We start from the raw sequence: 17,973 nt of genomic DNA on the forward strand, positions 1-17,973 counted from the left end.
AACTCCTCATTATATGATTCAAAACGGCATTGGCCAAGAGAGAAGTATATATACTTCTTGATGAATGAGGCTAACCTCTCTTAAGTGACAATTTTATTATAAATTAAAAATTTATAAATTTTAAACAGAGAAAATATTTTATTTATTAAATTTTTTAATATTATGAGCACAAACACTCTTTGAACTTCGATGTATTTTTTATTACAAGATTAATTATTTTTTGAATTTTTTTTAATATGAAATATTAAGAGATTATTAAGATTTGAAGGAGTATTTTTTTTCATTACCGATCAAATTTCGACTATTTTACTAGATTCAATAACCAATTTTATATTTTCCAAAAAATGAGAAATGTTGAATTTCTTGATTATCAATAATATGGTTATTGAAGAATTAGTTTTCGAGTGATACTCTTGATAACCGCAAAATATATTTTTGTAGCATTTTCTTTTAAAGAACATAGAAAAAAGAAACTTTTCTATATAAAAAGGAAAAAAAAATATTATTGAATTATATTCCTAGTTATATCTTTCTATATATTGTATGTATAAATTATTTTTTATTTAATTTATACTATTTTCTTATTTATTTTTAATAACTCTCTTTTAAAACTATTAAGGCATTATATATGTCAGTCTTTATTTTAAGACACAACACAAAAATTGAGAAATTTTTGCGTATACTTGGTCTATCTTGAATTCAAGTTACAAATATATATGATGAATATATTTAATAAATAAATTTCACTATATATCTTATATATTAAATTTATGATTAATTAAATTTAGATAAAAAAATAATAAAAATGATATAATTATTAAATTGTAATTATTATATGCCTTCAAAAGAATCAAAACTGCAGATAATAAATATTTTTTTTCTCATTATTCGTCTTAGTTAATTGTTTTAAAAATTATATTTGTGTAATCCGTCAACTGTCATTCTACCTGTTATAATTGGTTTCAGGATTCTTTGATAATGCTGATTGCACCATTGGCATCGCTATGAAGAATCAACTATATCTCAACTAATAAACTTCTACAAGATTTAGAATGTTAATTATAAGATAGTATTTAGAGGAAATATTTATTTTAATAATAGTCAAAATGGTTAATTATTATCATTTTTTTGAAAAAAAAATTATTATCATGCCCATATTGTTAACAAAAATTCGAGTACGATTCGTGTTGACTCATTAGTAAAAAAAGAAAATATCAGATTATTAAATCGTAATTGATTTTGTTTAAATCTTTTAAGAATACACATTTTACGTGGTTGATAATATGTTAGAGGAGTCCACAGAACCCAACCGCACCAGTAATATGGCAGCTAGAGGAGGGAGAAATGGTCGGAAAGTGAAAATGGGGCCATTGGCGTCTTTCCTCGATTTTCCAACGATTTGAGGGCTATTGGCGCTGGGAAAAGGACTGGGGACGCCAATGGTGGGGAAGGAGGGGCAGTGGCCTGCCAAGGCTGGCTCTTGCTGGAAAGGAGAAAGAAAGAAGAAAATGACAAAGGAGTTGTCACGCGTGAAGAAGAAAAGGGGTGATTCAATTTAACCGATTTGATTTAGGATCAGTTTGATTTAAAATTGAATATGCTCAAAACCCTATTTTTAATTTTTTTTTTTTTTTTAGAAATCATTCAGTATCTAAAATTCATTGACCCGATTAATTCGGATTCGTGTTGAGCAGGCCTACGAAGGGGGCAAAGCACTTCTTCCTAAATTTTAAAGGTGCTTCATACCCAATGATCTAATCTTTTTATTCTGTCCAATGATCTAAAATAAATTTCAAAAAGTCTAAAAAAAATAAATATTTGAAAATACGTCACGTGGTCTTTATATAATTTAAAATAAGTTCTTGAAATTAAATACATTCAAAATTCAGAATTAAATTCCAAATAATTTTTCATAATCTTTATATATTAAAGTACCATGACTCTGGATTGTAAGTAATATCTACACATACATGTGCGTTTACAACTCCTATTAATTACTAAGTTTATTATTTGCCATCTTAAAGTGTTAATAAAAAATAATGAAAGATTTAGTATGACAAATAAAATATTTTAAGTGTCATATTAATTTATGTTTATTGATTGATTAATTATATTTATCTATATGATAAAATATAAATATAAACTCAAAATATAATAAATGAAATAAGAAGATATTTGAATACGATCAGTGATTTAAAGAACTGCAATTACATCTATCTAAACTTCATTTATCGAGAAGCTATATAATAATAATAATAATAATAATAATAATAATAATAGTAATTATTATTATTATTATTATTATTGAATTGTCGAAGTATTCACTCATTATTTATTTATTAAATATGAAAATTACAAAAATGGGAGAGAGATTCTTTTTATGATATATGATTTAAACCTTCGTTGGTCAAAAGAAAAGTATATTTCTTGATCAACGAGGCTAACCCTCTTGAGTGGCAATTTTATTATAATATTAAAACTTTATAAAGTTTAAACAGAGAAAATATTTTTGAAAATTTTCTTAATATTATGTGCACAAACACTCTTTGATATATTTTTTATTATCAGAATAATTATTGTTAATTTTTTTTAAAAAAAATAAATTAGATTATTAAGATTTGAAGGAGTATTTTTTTTGCATTACCTAACAAATTTTGACTATTGTACTAGATTATCAATAATATAATTATTGAAGAATCATTTTTCGAGTGGTACATGGAGTGACCCCCTTGAAAACCTCAAAATATAGTTTTCCTGCAATTAAAAAAAAATTCCTATATAAAAACAAGAAAGAAAGTATTGAAGAATTATAAATTATTTTTTATTCGATTTATATGATTTTATTATTTAATTTTAATAACTTTCTCTTTTAAAACTATTAAGACATTGCATACTTCAATCCTTATTATAAGACACAACATAATAATTAAATAAAAATGATAAAATCGTTAAATTTTTGTCTTTAAATTTAGGCTCTTAACAATCGAATCTACTCTCAACACATTAATTTTTACTCTATTTTAAAACTTAGCAAATAAGAATTCTACTTAAAATTGTCAACTTGCAAAGTCCAAACAATGCAACGAACCATTTGTTCGGTGCAATTAGAGGCTTACAATTTTTCATGTATTATTTGAAGACAATATTCTTTGATAATGATGAATCCAATTAATATAATCATTTTCACACTTTTTTTAATTACGTAATTGATATATTGGAAATATAAATGCTCTAGTGATTGATCCCTTTTCCCACTTGGAAAGAGAAAAGACGATGGATATTGTGTTTTCATATGGGTGCCTTATCCAAATTCCTCCTACATAATCCAAAATTTGCTAATTTCCAATGCAAAAGGATGATCGTAGCCTTTCAATTTTTATTTTTAATAGCAGAACACACGCAAAATATAAAAATAATTCATGATATATATAATTATATATATCATCATTAGTTTACCGATTACACACGTAAAATTTCATGATATATTTTAAAGTAATAAGTATGCTTTAGTATACTGTAATTTGTGTGTTTTATTAATAGGGGTCTGAGATTTTTATTTTATACTTAAGGATAAAATTGCCAATTGACCTCAATGCATATGCTAATACGGTAAATCTTTATGTGCTCTTAAATTGACATGGCAAGTGAGCCATGCCTCTTTGGTTATATATATATATCAGTCTACTTAATGATTTTCTCACAATAAAAAAGTAAAATATCATTATGTTCTTTTCTTTTTTCTCATTTTTTCTGACTTTATACTGAATAGATAACATAAATATATAGTCAAATAAGTGGAGCTCACTTATTACATCAGTTTAAGAACATAGAAAGACTTATCATGTCAGTATATATTGAGGTTATTTAGTAAGTTTGTTCTTCAATGCTAACAACGTAATATCAAAAGAACTTAAATAAAAAAAAAATTATCAAGCTCCTATTAATAAAATATGTAAAATAAATAAAATGTACTTATTTTTATTTTAAAATACAAAATTTATGCCTCGTCAGCTATTATTCAACGTAATACATATGCATGGGCTGTAAAACTCATCATTTAGTGTTATAACCTCAAGTTGATGGCAAAATGAATATAATTATAAAAAAATCCCATCGAAAGAACTGAATATAATAAAATTTAAGCTTTAAAAAAAAATCTTAATGCATCTAATGTTATTGGACCACTTGATAAAACAATTCATAAGCCTTTCAAATAAAACAAGAAAGAAATACCAAAGAAAATGAAATATTTATTTTATCTAATAATTCTCTTATCTCCTTCTACAGTTGATGAAATTATAAATCAAATAAAAAATATTTTTCTTCTTCCCTTTCACTCTTTAATTAATTTTTTTTATTGATTATTAAACTAAATCAATAACCTAATTATTCATGTGAAGACGTTAAGATTCCAACACACATATATTATTTCAGACTGCTTTCGCATTTTTTTTTTTTCAAAAATTATACAAATGATTTGAGTGTCAATTGTTGGAATCTGGGTTTCAAAACCAGGGATTAATTTAACTTATTAAAAAAACAAGAAATAGCTGAAATCTATGTGTATCTCCGTTAAAAGCTTATCACCTTTCCGGAATAAAACTATAATTACTAGTTTTGTTTGTGTATTATGTGAATTATTTATTATTTTATTTTAATAATATAAATTAATATATATTTTTATAATTATATTATAAAATTATATTAATAATAAAATTTTTAATTAATTATAATTTTATTTTAGATGATAATAAATATTTTAATACCTAAAATTTTAAATTTGAAATTTTCAATTTTTTTAATTCTTTTTATGAAATAAGATTTGATAGTTGAAATTTTAAAAAATAATGTTTAATATAATAAGTTAATTTTTTATATTAAAAATATAAAAATAAAAATAATTAAAAAATTGTGCCACATAGCAATTTTTTAAAAAGCTTTAGCAGCTTAAATGGCACATTCTTAAAAATTAATTTTGAAACTTCAGCTTTTGATTGGTTTTTATATGCCTTCAAAAGAATTAAAAAAATAATAATAAATATTTGTTTTCATTATTCATCTTAATTATTTAATTGTTTTAACTTGTTTTATCATTTAAAAAAAAAAACAAATGGTTATTATCATGCACATAATTTTAACAAAAGTTCAAGTGTGATGCATGTTGACTCATTATTAAAAAAAAAAAAATCAGGTTGTTAAATCTTAATTATAGTTTCTTTGAATTTTTTAAGAATATGAAGAATAAAAAATTTTAAGTTGGATTATGGTAACTTAATTAAGGTTCTTACTTCTCTTTATTCAATTCCTCTTATCCTCATGACCAGCTTCTCCAAGCCCTCAAGCTCTAAGACTTCTTCATTTTTAATCCCTGCATTGAATTATTTAAGGAACTGCAACCCCTAAACAACCATCTTTTCATTCCTTCCAATCACAATTTCAATCATCAAAAAGCATTTCTTCTTCTGAATTCATGGAAGAAGAAAAGCCTTTACCTGCATATAAAATCCTAAAACCACTCTTACATGGATTTCATATTACATATGGATTTAGTTAGTCTCTACTCGAAACTTTCGATGAGTAGAGCGTGCTCATAGCTTCAGATTTTTTATTGAATGTCTAGTTTAGGAGTAATTTTGTTGGAAAGATCAAAACCACAAACTATTCAGAAGCTTAATTAGTATAAATGGAGACAAGACAGTGAGCAAGTTTGGTACCAATGTCAAACCCGTGAAGAGAGGAATTGTAAATCTAGATCTAATATATTATGGACTAAGCTTTCCTTCTTGATCTCTCTAGGCAATAGAACATATTGAATTTATTGTCTCCTCCATATATGGGAAATTAAAGAGCCCAGGCATTGAATCTCAATATGCATGCATTTCATAGAAACAGGATAGAAATTAAATTATAAATTATATATTATGTTATTCAAACTTCATTAAAATCTGAATTAATAATTGGGGTGGATCAATGACATGTGAACCCAAATAGAGCAAAATGGGGTGAGCTGACAGGATTTCACACATCTTCTTCACCTTTAGCACATGCTTGTGGATAGAATGGCTTCAAGCTGCCATATTTCAACTGCTAAAGTCTTTGTGCTCACAGAAATGAGGTGATGCATGATGATGTTTTGTATAATACTTTTGCAAAGTTCTCGTGATTACTTATCCTCCACACACCATTTTTTATATATTTTAACTTTTATGTTCAAAACATTATCTTTTATTCAATTGCTCTTCTCTTCATCCTTGCATACAGGCCATGAATTGCTGTTGCTGCTGAGAGATCTCGAAGCTAGAGAGAGACGAAGCTTCTCTCATAGACGAAGTCTAATTATTTCCAATGTGTCACATAGGAGCCACTTGTTTATATTAAAAAAAACAAGTCTAACGTGCGGTCTAGAATGAGACACATTCCTCTAAATTCAATTTCAAATCTGTATATAATTTTTTTCAAATTTTAAAAGTGAACCTGTTTTGTCAAAATTAAAAGTATTGAATTAAATCAAAAATAACAAAAAAAAAAAAAAATTTAATTAGGCCAAAATAAAAGGTTAAAATTTCTCATATTTATCGTGAGACTAATTTTCTGCACAATGACTCGTAAGTTTTGCAATAATTTTCCATTTAGGTGTTCGTTGGTTGCTTCATCCTCATTGAAGTCTTCTTCCTTAATTATCTCATTGGTAGTATTTTTTTAAATTAGTTTGAAATAAGGTTTATATATAATACATAAAACTTGATAAAATTACTCCCTTTGAACTGGCTTTTGAGGTGAAGTTAAGTTTGGTTCATTTTTTCTATAAGTAGAATTTATTAATTTCTCTTGCCAATTATAGTTTATCTTGTTACCTTTTTCTAAAAAAAAAATGTAAATGGGTAGAGTCAAACGATAATCGTAGCTTGTGGATTATGTGGCTTAGAAGCCTTTGGAGCCATGATAAAGGGCATAATAGCTCTATATATCACTGTAAGAAACGAACCAAGAAGCAATAATTATTTTCCAAATATGGTGTTTCATGGAAAAAAGTTTGTAATTAACCCCTTCTTGAAGCTATTTTCTGGGTTTGGCAAGACTCACTTCAAGTATAAATTAAGCAATAAATTGATTGAGATTGTTAATTTTTATTGACTTCAAACTCACATTTCAGTTTTAAATAATTTAAATTTCTAATATTGTTTAAAGTGACTTAATCTAGTGATCGAAAACATATTATTTATCTGATAGAATCAAACTCGAGTATTCATTTTCCCAACCCTTTATTAAAAAATGAAAAATCTCAACCTAGCTTCCATCCATCTTAATATATATCCATCTATTAATAAATTAGTTTGGTTTAGAGATGTATATGTTATCAAGGCTTATACTTTTTCTATGGACTATATGGGAAATAATTTAATTAAAAGAAAAGAATTAATAGTTTTACGTTAAAATCAATACTTTAAAACACTAAGAAAAGTGGAATCTCAAATTTTTAAATGAAAAGAAGGGCCACTCATCATTTTGCATAGCGGAGATAGCGTTGCATGTGCTACTGAATTGTATTCTCACATATGACAATGTCCCACATATGATATTCCTCACTTTGTTCTACGTTTTTGTATCCTTTATCTTCCTTTTTCTCGCATTGATCAAATCTTCATTTGTTGATATCAAAGCAGTGTATTAATAGGGAAAAAAATTATATGAAAGATAAAATGGCTTTTCCCTTAAAATGGCTTTTCCCTTTATTTTTTTTTATTTCTATATATTTGACTTTTTTTTAAAAATCAAATTTGGCTTTTTTTATAATAATGATTACGTATGTTTTCATCTATATATCAAAATTATATGCAAAATAATTATGTCAAATAGTAATTTTTTAATAAGACACTACAATAGAAAAAAAAAATTAGCAATGATCGAATTGATTGCTAATTTATTAAAATCGGTTGATAATCAATTTAGTAACTGATTTACCAACCAATTCAGTCGGTTGCCATGAATCCGGTTATAAATAGCAACCGACAATCAAATCGATTGCTTAAATTAATTAAACTTAAAAAAATAAAACTTTTGATTAAAAAAACTATCGGTTACTAGTAGTAACTGATTTAAATAGCAACCGAAACATAATTAGTTGTAAAAAATTTCATATATTTAATTTTATAATTTTATAATTATTTTATAAATCTATTGTTAAAAAAATTATAAAAAATTAAATTAAATTTTCAAATAAAAAATAAAAAAGTAAATAAATAAATTTTTTAAAAATTACTAAAATAATAAATTATTAATGAAAATTAGTACTAAAAATTAATATAAAAAAATTATAAAAAAATTACTAATAATAACTTTTATAAAAAATATTAACAAAAAATTAAATATAAAAACATATTTATAAGAAAAATTACTAAAAAAATTACTATAAATAAATAAATATATATATATAATAAAAAATTATTAAAAATTAATACTATAAATAATTTAGTAACAAAAAATATTTTTTTATAAAATTTTTATTTTATTTTAAAGAAAAACAAATTAATTAAAAAAGATGAGAAAGAAAAAAATAATGAAGAAAATAGATGATAAAAAAAATGATGATGAAAAAAATAAATGAGAAAGAAAAAGATAATAAAAAAATATACGTGGAAAGAAAAAGATAAAAAAAAGAGATGAGAAAAAAATGATGAAGAAAATAGATAAAAAAGAAAATAATGAAGAAAATATATTAAAAATAAAAAGATGATGAATAAAATAGATAAGAATGAAAAAAAATAAAGAAAATGAGAGAAAAAATAAGAAAGAGAGAAAAAAAAAGTAAATAAGAAAAAAAATCAATGATGATTTATATAAGTGAATTAACAATCATTTTAATAATTGATTATCACTTGCTAATTTCTTTTAAAAATTGATAAAAAAAATTTTGAGAGAAAAATTTTGTAAACAATTCAATGAATCATTTATAAAATCGTTTGCAGAAATCGATTGTAAATAAAAAAAAAACAGACAAAAATTTTTTGAGAGAAAAATTTTGTAAACAATTCAACGAATCATTTATAAAATCGTTTGTAGAAATCGATTGTAAATAAAAAAAAAAACAGACAAAAATTTTTTGAGGAAAAAAATAGGTTACAAAATCAATTGCTAATACTAACCGATTTCAATCGATTACAAAAATCTATTGTTATTAATAATCGATACAAATAAAAAAATAAAAGCAAAAATTTTTAGATAAAAAAATTTAGTAATTGATTTATAATTAATTTGTAAAAATTAGTTGTTAATAACAATCGACAAAGAAATAATTATAAATTAGAGTCTTTTTTAAATTTAGCAATCGATTCATAAATTAATTATGCTAAATTAATTACTATTAATAATCAATTTTAGTAGCTAATTTCTTAATTAATTATCAATAACAATCAATTTTTAAATTAATTACTAATTATATTTTAATTTTTTTTAATATTAATTAATAATCAATTTAATAATCAATTATAAATTACTTATTAATAATAATTTATTTTATAATTAATTTTAAAATTGACTATTAAATTTTAAAAAATTAATTATTTTATTAAAAAATTAAAATTATAAATTAATTACAAATAACTATCAATTTGAATTGATTATGAAAAACGATTATAAAACTGATTTTTGTAATAAAAAAGAAAATTCGTTTCAACATTAATTTTTTTATTAAAGAAATAAAAAAAGCTGCCAGCAAGCGCATGGTTGAGTAGTAGCCCCACGTGGTTCAACGATTGTCTAAGATTTTAGGAGATCTGGGGTTTAAAGTTTTTAACGTCATAAAATTCGACACCTGGAGAGCACGTGCAGCCCTCGGATTCCATCGTTGAAGAAGCGGTCCAAAATGACATGAAAATCCCCAGCAGCCGTGATCTTTACAAATTTAATATAGCCAATACTTGGCCAAAGGCATGACAGAACACGGACACTCTGTTTGGATTAACAATCGGAGAGGAAGGAAAATAATTTATATCCTTTATTTTTTTTTTCTTTTTGTGTTTAGATAAATATATTTTTTTTATTTTTAAATTGAAGATTATAAACAATGTAAAATATATAATATTTTTTCCTTTTTTCATTTTCTTTTCCCTTTTTAAATAAAAAAAGGTAAACTTTATCCTTTTCACCACATTATTCACATCCAAACAAAGCGTTATCCCATTTAATTTAAGGCTTTGTCCCCAAATTATGCCTCTTTGCTAATGCTCACGTGTCAGAAGATACGTCATCGAATTCCTATTTTGATTATCTCTATATTAATTAATGATATTATGAATTTAAACTATAGTTAAAATCAAATTAAAAGATTTTTAATTTAAAATCTGTCATGGCTAAATTAATATAAAAATAAAATTTTAAATTTATATTTATTGTTAATAAAATATTTTTAAAAATTATAAATTATATATATATTTAATTTGGAGAAGTGATGTAAAATAAGATAAAATTTTTTAATCCTATTTTGTTTGTAAGGAAATATTGTTTGAAGAAAGATATTAGAAAGTAAAATATAAGATTACAAAAATATAAGAGATTAGAGTTAACGTAAAATATTTAATTTTAAAAAATAGAGAATAATATAAAAAATATAAAATTATTATTTATCAAAATCTCTAAATTTATAAAATTAGTGGATTGAAAAAATAAGGATTCTGAAAACCTTCGAAAACTCTCAAGAACTGTCCCTCGTGAAAATAATTTTGCTTTACCTACGTACGCATTACCCTTAAAAATCACACTTTACCTCCAAAAACCTCTCCAAACATAGTAAATTGCAATAAAATTGAATTTTTTTTCATTTAATTATGAATAATTACTGCATGGTTCTATTATTAAAATACTTAATTTTGCGTTAGATTTATTTATTATTTAATGTAATATGCAATTTAGATAACAAAACTAATTAAAAATATAGTATAAAGAACTTAAAATGGTCAACAAGGAATGGTCGGTACAATGTATTGAGGTTGCACATGGCCATATCGGGAAAGGCCTTTAAATAATTGGAATACTGTCTTCTAATTTATTGAGAATTTACAATTCAACTTGTATATAAAATTTACTGGTAGTTGCTTCTCTTGGGTTGATGGAAAATGTGATTACAAATTTATTGTGGTGGAGTTTTTGTTTCTGTATTCTTGTTCAGTGATCAGCTCATTTGCAGTGTTGATTGAATTTTCCGAGTAATAAAATATAATCTGTCTTTAAGATTTTTTTATAATAATTAAGAAAATAATTAAATTATTTAAAATTTAATAAAACACTTTTTAATTTAATTAAATTATTTTTTATTTCGTCTAATTAAAGAGTATAAAATTAGAGATAAGAGTAAAATTAAAGAAAAATTAATTAATAAAAGTTAATTAATACTCTTAATCTTATCAAGTGAACAAATAATTTTAGGTAAAATAATTTTTAAAAAATAATAAATAAAAATAGATAAAGAAATAATTTATTTTTTTAAAAAATAATATTTAATTTATTATAAATTTAAAATATAAATATACAAATAAAATTTTACTATATATTTTACCCTATAATTTATTTATTTATTTATTTATTTTTAAGTTTAACTTGATTTGGAATTGGATTAATGAAATTTAATTATGAAATTATATTATAATTAAATTGAAATTCAATTAAATCTTAATAAAAAATACCGTAATAATAATAATAATAATAATAATAATAATAATAATAATAAGTAAATATTGCGGTACTTTTTGGACACCACGTGAACTCACGGATTAGTCCAAACAAGAGCTGACAATTAAGCAGCAATGACAGCCTCTCCACGTCCATTCTTTTATTATCATCTTCAATATTCTGCAATAGCTAGATTATTCTTTTGATGACAGGAAATTGTTATGCAAAATTAATCTCCAAAATTAACAATCATGCCAATGAACATAACTTCCATTAAAACCTCATCAAATGGGGCCTGGCAAGGAGACAATCCCCTTAACTTTGCCTTCCCATTATTGATAGTTCAAACCACCTTGATAATAGTAGTCAGCCGCATTTTTGCTTTCGTCCTCAAGCCTCTCCGCCAACCAAAAGTCATCGCTGAGATTGTTGTATGTTCTTCCATTTCTCTTGCACGTATATTAATATGCATGCACTATCTGGCTTCTTCTTCTTACTTTTCTTCCAAGAGTGTGTTAATGATTTTGTGTTACAGCGGTTAGTCTCAACAATTAAGGATTCAATTTTTGATGCACCCGTCTTGAATTTGAATTTCAATAATTGTTGTTAAAGTTGTTGTGAATCGAATTGATAGGCCTTCCTTGAGCTTTTCAATACCTCGATAGCAATAATAATAATAATAATTTTGTGTCATTTGCAGGGTGGGATTCTGCTGGGGCCATCGGCTTTTGGCCGGAACAAAGGCTACTTGAACCGGATTTTCCCTACATGGAGCATTCCAATACTCGAATCGGTAGCAAGTGTTGGCCTTCTCTTCTTTCTTTTTCTTGTTGGTCTCGAACTCGATTTGTCATCCATTCGCCGCTGTGGCAAGCGTGCTTTAGGCATAGCTTTCGCCGGAATATCTCTTCCTTTCGTCTGCGGTATAGGTATAGCCTTTGTCCTTCGAAAAACAATTGAAGGAGAAGATCAAGTTGGGTATGGTCAGTTCTTAGTCTTCATGGGAGTCGCTCTTTCCATCACAGCTTTCCCTGTTCTAGCTCGCATTCTAGCAGAGCTGAAACTGCTGACTACTCAGATAGGCGAGATTGCCATGGCTGCAGCTGCATTCAATGACGTCGCTGCTTGGATCTTGCTTGCTCTCGCCGTTGCTCTTGCCGGTGATGGCGCTGGTGGTGAACAAAAGAGTCCATTAGTATCGATCTGGGTACTTGTTTCTGGTGTTGCCTTCGTTGTTTTTATGTTAGTTGTGATTCGACCCGCCATGAAATGGATCGCCGGCAGGTGCTCCCCAGAACATGACGTTGTCGATGAAGCTTATATATGCTTGACCTTAGCTGGAGTAATGGTATCAGGGTTCATGACTGACATTATAGGAATCCATTCAATTTTCGGAGCATTTGTTTTCGGATTAACGATTTCGAAAGAAGGAGACTTCGCGGACAGATTGACAGAGAGGATTGAAGATTTCGTGTCATGTTTGCTTCTTCCGCTTTACTTTGCATCGAGTGGATTGAAGACCAACGTGGCTTCGATTCGCGGCGGAAGGGCGTGGGGGCTTCTGGCTCTGGTTATAACGACGGCGTGTGCTGGGAAGATTATAGGAACGTTTGCGGTGGCGATGATGTTTATGATTCCGGCGAGGGAGTCGCTGACGCTTGGTTTCTTGATGAATACCAAGGGATTGGTGGAACTTATTGTTCTCAACATTGGCAAGGAGAAGAAGGTGAGTTCTCGTTCTTCAATTTTCATCCATCGATTTTCTTTTATTTATATATTCCACAAAGAAATTATAAGATTAATTAAGATTCGAATTTTAATATATATTAATTGTAATTAATCTTGAGATGAGTGGGGCTTTTTTTACTCATATTTCACATTCCTTTAATAAAAAATAAATATATTTATGTATTTGTAAATATTTAAATATTTAATTTTTGAATTAATTGAAAAAACTATAAATCTTCACCTTATGTTAATAAGTTAATAACAATTTACTATATTAATTTTTTGAAAAAATTTATTATTAATTATGGAAGTATATTTAGAAAAATATTTAGATTTTTCTAAAATTTATATTATATTTTAACTTTGAAAATAATATATAAATATACTTATTTTTTATTAAAATAATATAAAATAGGAGTAAAAATGCTCCACTCATCCCAAAATTTATAAATCCAACGGCTGAGTTTACGTTCGCATGCGGACCCCACATGTATATTCACTTTACATATAAATATAATAAAAATTTAAAATTAAAAAAAAAAAACAGTTTGTCACTTTATTAATTTAATAATTTCATTTCAATTAATTAAACATTTAATTAAAAAAAATAATTAAAGAAATTTAATATATTCTTTCGTAAATATTAAAATTATTATTTAAATAATATTATTGTTATTATTAATTAGATTTTAAATTACTATATTAAATAATATTTAAAAAAAATAAAATTACGCTGAATTGTTTATTTTTACTATATTAAATAATATTCTCAATCTCAATTTATTTTTACTAAAAAACTATTGATACTATAATAATTCTTGAGTTGGTATATGGAATCCGGTAGATGTTGACATTAAAAAAAAATTGTCTACATCAAAGTAGAATCAACTAATTTAAAATTACTAAATAAAATGATTATAATATTTTATTTTTAATTATTCATCATGCAATTGATATTAAGAAAAAAAGAAAAAGCAATTCTAAGAATGTAATTATTTGATATTAATAATAGATTTTTTGTTTAATTAATTGCTATTAATTTAAAATAATTACATTCTTAAAAATTATTTTATTAATAAAAAATTTCTCAATTCATTTTTTATTTATATACTTACAAAAATTTCATAAAGAAAATTAAATTGCAATATTTTCTGAACTTATTGGATTCTGGAATTGGTTCTCCTTTCCAATGCATCAATTAAATGAAATTATTTAGAATTTAGTAATTTAGTGCCCAGATACTTATATAAGAGTTTGAGCAGCTAATTTTAATTTAATATATCAATTTAATTTAAATTTATTTATTTTAAAATAATTCATCATTTATAAATTAATTTAAATTTCTTTTTTAATAAAAGTTTAATAAATAATTTAAAACATCTCAAAATTTAAAATGATTCAATTTAAATTCAATTAAAAAACTTTCAATAATTCACAATTCAAAATAATTTCAATTCCATTTCTCGGTGATTAAATATATTAATAGTTTAACTTTCATCTCCCTCTAAATTGTGAAGTATAATAAAAAAAATTAGAGAAAAGAATTTATTTAAATTTTTTTAAATTAATTTATTAAATTTAATTTATGATAAATTTAAAATACAATTATATGAATATATAAATCTAAATAAAAAATTTTCAAAAATTAAACGTTAGGTAGATGATGAATGGTTTATATTTCCATTGAAGAGGCAAAACAAAGGCATTGAACTAATAATGAGTCACTGTCATCCAATGCTTTACAGGTGCTAAATGATGAGGCATTTGCAATTCTGGTGTTAATGGCACTATTCACCACCTTCATCACAACTCCAACAGTCATGGCCATCTATAAACCAGCTCGTGGTGGCGCCTCCACTCGCATCCACCGTAAGCTCCGCGACTTATCCACTACCAATGACGAGCTTCGCATTCTTGCATGTCTTCATGGTCCAGGAAACGTACCCTCACTCGTCAACCTCATCGAATCAACCAGAAGCACCAACAAATCCCGACTCAAACTCTTCGTCATGCACCTCGTCCAACTCACTGAACGATCCTCATCCATCATCATGGTTCAACGCTTGAGGAAAAATGGGTTACCCTTCATCAATCGTCTCCGCCGTGGTGGGTGGCATGATCGAGTTGCAGGAGCATTCCAGACCTATAGTCAATTGGGTCGGGTTTCTGTCCGACCCACAACTGTAATCTCCCCTTTATCAACCATGCATGAGGATATTTGCCACGTAGCCGAGACCAAAAGGGTCACCATGATTGTTTTGCCTTTCCATAAACAGTGGAGAGGGGAGGGAGATAAGTCAATGGAGAATGTGGGTCATGGATGGAGAGGGGTTAATCAGAGGGTACTAAAGCAAGCGCCTTGTACGGTGGCCCTTTTTGTGGACCGTGGATTTGGAAATGTAGCTCAAACTCCAGGACCTAGCACAGTTGTAGCTCAAAAGATATGTGTGATATTCTTTGGTGGGCCAGATGATCGTGAGGTGTTGGAGTTGGGTGGCAGAATGGCTGAACACCCAACCACTGAAGTTAGTGTTGTGAGGTTTGTGGAAAAAGAAGGGTTGCAGAGTAAACCCGTTTTCTTACGACTCTCTTCTCCATCCGAGATTACTGAAGCTGAACAGAGTTACTGCTTCTCCACTGCAAAAATGAACCATAAGAAGGAGAAGGCAAGTTTCTCTCAACTTTTGTATATTTCTATTCATTTTTTATTATTATTAATATTGCCCCAATTATGACTTAAACTTCACATATTACAGCTTTACATTGATATCTCTATTTTTTTTTTTTTAATAATTCACTCTTATTCAAATTTAAAACTTTACGATTATAGAAATAATTTTAAATATCACTGAATTAAAACTCATTGATTCTGTTATTTTTAAATGCATCGACTTGCATGCCTTACTCTGCTATTTTGGAAAATATTTTAGGAATTAGATGAAAAAGCATTAGCAGAATTTCGAAGCAAATGTGATGGAATGGTAGTGTACATAGAGAAGGTAACTGGCAACATCGTAGAAGGTGTATTAGCGATAGGAAGAAGCAGAGATTATGACCTTATTATTGTTGGAAAAGGTCGGTTTCCATCGACTATGGTGGCGGAACTGGCGGACCGCCAGGCCGAGCACGCGGAGTTGGGGCCAATTGGAGACATTTTGGCGTCATCAAGGCATGATGTTGTGCCTTCTGTGCTTGTAATTCAACAACATGATTTAGATCGTGTAGAGGAGGCTCCAGTGTCAAAGGTACTACACACTCGGTATGAGAAGTTCAAAGCTGAGGATAAGTCATTGGGGTTGGGAGAGATTTCAAATGTTGTGTGAGCAAAGTTACATCTTAATTCTATGTTTCAAATTGACACCTTTCAGTGTGCAAAGTTTAAGATTTGGAAATTGTAATGAGGAATACTGTATTATATTTGAAATATGCTTTTCGGTCCATAAGAAGTTGAGGAATTATTGAGCTCTCAACTGGGCATGTTTTAAAATGAATAATATACACGGACACACACACTACAGTAAAGGTAAATAAAACAACAGATTTGAGAAAGTTAAGATTGAGGGAGAAATAACCCAAAAGGGGTAAAGCCTTAAAATTGAAATCGACCTCACTACCCTGTTTGCCAGCTTAAAATGGGTTCAGTTTGGTTATAAATTATTTTGAATTAAAATATTAATTTTTATTAATTTAATTTTTATATTAAATTAGTATTGATAAGATCATTCAGAGTTTTTAACTTTTAATTAAACTCTAATATTATAAATTATTCGAATTTAAATTATTTTAAATTTTATTGAAATCAAAAACAGATAATGTTTATCTATGAATCAAATTAAAATTTCCCTCTTTTAATTGAGAATAGTTTGAATTCTTGAGATTAAAAAGGAAGAAAGTTGACAGATTAAATGGTCTTATTAAAAAATTAATATTAAATAAGATAAATTTTGTGCTAGATATGACTTCAATTCTTGATGAAAAAGGAAAATTTAACCAAAACAGTCGATATAATTTCAGTTTTCAGTTTTTACAGCAATGATTCGACCAAAAAGACGACGACACTAATAGTGAGGAACGCTAGTGTAGCAAAATTGGCCGAATCTCAGGCAGAGCATTAGGCATTATGCCTCACAAGAGATTTTAACTTCATCAAACAATGGCGCCGCATGCTTGGTGCCGGTGATCCACCAAAACCCCCGGCGTGCCATTGAGACCACAAATGGGTCAAAAAGACAGCAAGACACTCAAGGCGAGCTACCTAAGAATGCCGATACCGCAATCATAAATAAAGAATCCCGTGTGATAAATAAGGAACAAGTATTTAATTATCGGCATGGGTTTTAATTGACAAGGTTGAATTTTGAAAAATAAATAATCACTGTGATAATTTGCCACAGAGTCCTTGTAGCTCTTTTTTTACAATCTATAAGACCATTTTGTTTTAAATAAACAATTTTATAAATTTAATATAAGAGTTGTAGTTGAAATCGACAATGACTAGATAACAAGAAACTTTAAGTAAAAGGGCAACCAGTAAAGGTTCAAATTCCAACCAATTACTTTAAAAACCCATACTTGGTTGAT

General features: G+C 26.7%; 1 protein-coding gene across 1 annotated transcript; it reads left to right on the plus strand.

Annotated features, from left to right (window-relative positions):
• Nucleotides 1–11,842: 11,842 nt before the first annotated feature.
• LOC110652132 (cation/H(+) antiporter 20) lies at nt 11,843–16,862 on the plus strand. Its single transcript, XM_021807652.2, has 4 exons — nt 11,843–12,095; nt 12,365–13,390; nt 15,138–16,058; nt 16,323–16,862. Exons 1-4 carry the CDS (start codon nt 11,916–11,918, stop codon nt 16,713–16,715), a joined length of 2,520 nt encoding a protein of 839 aa, XP_021663344.2. The 5' UTR covers nt 11,843–11,915; the 3' UTR covers nt 16,716–16,862.
• Nucleotides 16,863–17,973: the final 1,111 nt, after the last annotated feature.

The sequence above is a fragment of the Hevea brasiliensis genome, chromosome 5 (genome assembly GCF_030052815.1).
Source record: "Hevea brasiliensis isolate MT/VB/25A 57/8 chromosome 5, ASM3005281v1, whole genome shotgun sequence".
NCBI lineage: Eukaryota > Viridiplantae > Streptophyta > Magnoliopsida > Malpighiales > Euphorbiaceae > Hevea > Hevea brasiliensis.